The sequence below is a fragment of the Carya illinoinensis genome, chromosome 14, assembly GCF_018687715.1.
Source record: "Carya illinoinensis cultivar Pawnee chromosome 14, C.illinoinensisPawnee_v1, whole genome shotgun sequence".
Classification (NCBI taxonomy): Eukaryota; Viridiplantae; Streptophyta; class Magnoliopsida; order Fagales; family Juglandaceae; genus Carya; species Carya illinoinensis.
Genome location: NC_056765.1, coordinates 29,286,254 through 29,291,025, shown reverse-complemented (window position 1 = coordinate 29,291,025; position 4,772 = coordinate 29,286,254). Strand labels below are relative to the sequence as shown.

The window sequence follows — 4,772 nt, the reverse complement described above, 5'->3', positions numbered from 1 at the left end:
ATGTCCATTGCCAATCTTCCATAGCAGACCCTCCTTGAGTAGCTTCAAGCCTGCCACCATGCCCCTCCATGCCAGTGATGGCTTATAGCCCAGTTTTGCCTCCACTAGATTACCGAAGGGAAAATACTTATGTTTCATCACTTGAGGTGAGAGTGAATTTGGGTTGGTGAGGATATTCCATCCTTGCTTAGCCAAAAGGGAAAGATTAAAGCTACTAAAGTTTTGAAATCCCAGCCCACTTTGATCTTTTCCACTGCTCAGTTTACTCCATTTAACCCACTGAAATTTAGAGTGATCCTCATTAAAGTCCCACCAGAACTTCCTCATTAGCTGGTCCAATCTCTTTGTTATGGATTGAGTGAGTAAAAAGATGCCCATTGTGTAAGTAGGGATAGCCTGAAGTACAGATTTGATCAAAACCTCTTTGACTACTGTTGAAAGGCATTTGGTCTTTCAATTTGTTATCTTTGCCCAGGTCCTATCAATGAGGCCATGAAAAGCTGTTGTTTTTGCTCTCCCAATCATAGTAGGTAGTCCTAAATAATGTTCAAATGAACCTTTTGACTTAACACCAGCAATGCTCAAGAGAGTATTATGGTTTTCTATTGGAGTATTTTTGCTGAAGAAAATAGAAGACTTCTCCTTGTTTAGCATCTGACCAGAGCCCTCTCTTAGGTTTCAAGGATCTCCCATCAATCTACTCCATTCAAGTGAGTTGGCCTTGCAAAAAAATCATATTGTCATCAGCAAAGAAAAGGTGGCTTACCTTTTGGGGACCTTTTCCAATGGAACACTAGAGAGGCTGCCAATTGCTTCAGCCTTCTGTAACATGTAGGATAAGGCCTCTGCACAGAGTATAAAGAGGTAAGGGGAAAGGGGATCCCCTTGCCTTAGGCCTCTAGTTGGTTTGAAAAAGGCTTGAGGTTCACCATTGACGAGAATTGAGAAGGTTACTGATGAAATACACTTTAGCACAAGAGATATCCAGCTTTGGGGAAAACCCAGCCTGCTCATCATAGAAGATAGGAAGGACCACTCAACACAATCATAGGCCTTACTCATATCTAGCTTTAAGGCCATGAAACCTGACTTCCCCTTCATTCTAGTGGACATGGAGTAAAGTGTTTCATATGCCACGAGAATGTTGTCAGTGATGGCTCTAATTGGAACAAAGGCACTTTGATTGGAGGATATAATGTCAAGAAGTACAAGTTTTAGCCTGTTAGAGAGCATTTTTGCCACAATTTTGTAAATAACATTACATAAGCTAATGGGTCTAAAGTCAGGAACTCGCTTAGGATCTTTGATCATAGGAATGAGAGTAATGAAGGTTTCATTAACCCCCTCCAAAGAGCCCCCATCATTCACTACATTGAGTGCAAACCTGCTTACTTCCTTGCTGAGGATTTCCCAATGGGATTGATAGAATGTGGTTGGGAAGCCATCAGGACCTAGAGATCCCATTCCTTTCATCTGAAAAATAGTAGCTTTGACATCATCTTTAGAGAACTGTTGCAACAGGACCTCATTCATCATGGGGGTGACCTTTGGGGTATATCTTCTAGGCACCTTTCTATATCATAAGGTTTAGAAGAGGTAAATAAAGAAGAAAAATGATTGGTAAAGATTTTCCCAATTTGTTGCTTCTGAGTCGCCAGATTGTTATTGGGGTCCAACACTTGAGAGATTTTATTAGTTTTCCTTCTTTGAGTGGCATGCAAGTGATAGAATTTAGTATTCCTATCTCCATTTTGCAACCAATGTTGTTTGGCCCTTTGTTTCCATTTTAGCTCTTCCTCACCAAGTGATTGTTCAATCTCCTTTTGAAGAAGAAGGATAGCATCAACTTGGTCCCCTTGGTTAGACTCTTGCAGTTCCTCCAGCTTCTTCATCTTCTTTTTGATGTCACCTGAGGCCTTATTGATATTAGACCCATTCCACTTTTTTAGAGCAAGACAGCAATTCAATAGTCTTTTGTTCATAGTAGCTGCAGCATCACCACCCACAACCACTTTACCCCAAGCCTCTTTAATGATGGTAGAGATCCCTTCCTTCATATTCCAAGCTGCTTCAAATCTAAAGAGGTGAGCTTTACTGGGACTTTGGCTAGTTTTATTTCCCACATGAATGAGGATGGGAGAGTGGTCTGACTTCTTGGCTAGGATAACTTGACAGCAAGAATCATTAAAGCAGTGTAGCCAGTTGTTGTTTGCCAAGGCTCTATCAAGTTTTTCTTTTGTGAAGTCACCAACCCTTTTGTTATTGGACCAGGTAAAAAAAGGGCCTTGAGTCAGGTTGGAGTTCAAAGAACAATCCATGATGGCCTTCCGAAAGATTTCCATTTGTCTATATGGTCTGAGGCCCCCACTTTGTTTTTCATTTTGGCACAAAAGTTCATTAAAGTCTCCACAACAAAGCTAGGCCATCGGTTGTGCATAGGGGTGAGTATCGGCCAATCCAGACCAGCCATTCTTGGACCGGACCGGTCCGGTCCCTATCCAGGGGTTTTCTACCCCGAACCGAATCGAATGGAAATTAAAAAAAAAAATATTATTTATATATATTATTTATATAATAGTTGTATATAATTAATTATATATGGTATAAAAAAATATTAATAGTCTAATATATACTGTAGTTATACTTATACTAATATAGTTATACTAAATCATTATAACTAATACTTCAACAATAGCTATAGTGACCTATACTAATAGTCTACTATTAATACTAATATATTATTATATAATTTATATAGTTATACTAATCACTATAATTAATACTATGTATAGCTATATAGTAAATTTATCACTATAATTAATATAATTTAATTATCACTATATTTATATTTAATTAATATAATTATCACTATACTATAATTTATATAGTTATACTAATCATTATAGTTAGCACTTATATAGTTATACTAAAGCACTAATTCACCATAACTAATATTACTAATATATAGCTATATTAATGGTCTAATACTATTATAATTTATATAGTTATACTAATCATAATAAGTTAATAACTAAATCACTAGAAATATAACTATATATATTTAGTATGAATGTATTATTATATTCTTTAATATATAACTATAATATATAGTACTAGTATATATTAATATATTATAAGAGTTATAGTATAAATATAATATAGAAATTATAATATACTAAATCACTATAACAGTATAACTAATACTAATATATAGTTATACTAATAATCTATTATTATATAGTTATACTAATCACTATAATTAAAACTAATATATAGCTATACAATATACTTATATAGTTGTATTAATACTATTAGTCTATTATATAGTCTAAGACTCTCAATTCTAATATAGGATATATAGCTATAACTAATACTAATATTTAATTTAATACTAATAATGTAGAATATAGTTATATTAACTAACTGATTCAATATAACTAATATTACTAATATAATATAGCCAAATTGAATTACTAATAGTCTAATACTAATACAATTATATAGTTATACTAATCATAAATTCATAAGAACTAAATCATTATAAGTCTATAACTATATATATTTAGTATCAATGTATTACTATATTCTTTAATGTATAACTATTAACTATAATATATATAGTATAACTGATTAAAAATATATATATATAGTACTAGTATATATATTAATGTATTAACATATTATAAAAGTTATAGTATAAATTATAATATATCATATATTTGTAAATTTATAACAATATTAGTATAGTTAGCTTAATATGTAATATGTTGGTATTAAATCACTATAACTATATAGAGTATTAGCAATAAGAGTATTACTATTATAATATTATTACTATTATTTAATATAGTTTTACATATAGTATTACTATCATTACATATAGTTATTAGTTATAGTATAAGTACTAGTATAGTTATTAGTACTAATAGACTAATAGTATTAGTTATTAGTATTACATATAGTTACATATATTACTATTATTACTATTACTATTACATATAGTTACATATATAGTTATCACTATTACTATTATTACATATAGTTATTAGTTATAGTATTATTACTAATAGACTAATAGTATTAGCGTATTACTAATATATATATATATAATAGTATACTATATGTATATATATTAAATATATCACAATATAATTACATAAGTATTAAACAAAATTTCATTGGATAAAAATAAAAAATAAAAATAAAAGAAAGTCATAGGGTGGACCAACCGGACTGAACCGGACTGAATGGGACCGAATCGGACCAAACTCTCCCCTAGTTGTGCAAGTTTAAGGGACCTTAAAAGCTCCCAACTCATGTGGTCTTCTTGTTGTTTCTTGGTGGCCATAGAAGCCAGTAAAAAGCCATGGGGGAGATGATGACTTGCAGAATTTCATATTGCAGATTTACCACATCGCTCGAGCGGAGGAATTTGGCCGCTCAAGCGAATTCAGGCAGATTCAACCGCTCGACAGTAAGCTCGAGCGGGTTGCGGGAAAACAAGATCGCTCGAGCGGAGACATTGGCCGCTCGAGCGAAATCAGGCAGAGTTGAACGCTCGATGTACGCTCGACAAGCTGCTAGAGTGAATTCAGGCAGAGTTGAATGCTCGATTCTCGCTCGACACCCCGCTCGAGCGAACATCGTATTTTACATATCTAGGGTTTTTTCGCCGTCAGGGGATATAAAAGTGATTTTTCATCATATGGCCGTACTTTTGACTGGAGAACATGTTTTTGAGGGAGGAAAACACAACTAGAAGAATTCAAGTC

The 4,772-nt window shown here is 33.2% G+C and overlaps 1 protein-coding gene across 1 annotated transcript; it reads right to left on the bottom strand.

Annotated features, from left to right (window-relative positions):
- Positions 1 to 1,532: 1,532 nt before the first annotated feature.
- Positions 1,533 to 2,342, bottom strand: LOC122293787. The gene has a single exon (XM_043102260.1). The coding sequence runs from the start codon at positions 2,340 to 2,342 to the stop codon at positions 1,533 to 1,535; it is 810 nt and encodes a 269-aa protein (XP_042958194.1).
- Between the last annotated feature and the right edge of the window lie 2,430 nt (positions 2,343 to 4,772).

Coding starts and splice junctions, on each gene's coding strand:
- LOC122293787 (XM_043102260.1), bottom strand. CDS start 2,342: ATGGAAATCTTTCGGAAGGCCATCATGGATTGTTCTTTGAACTCCAAC.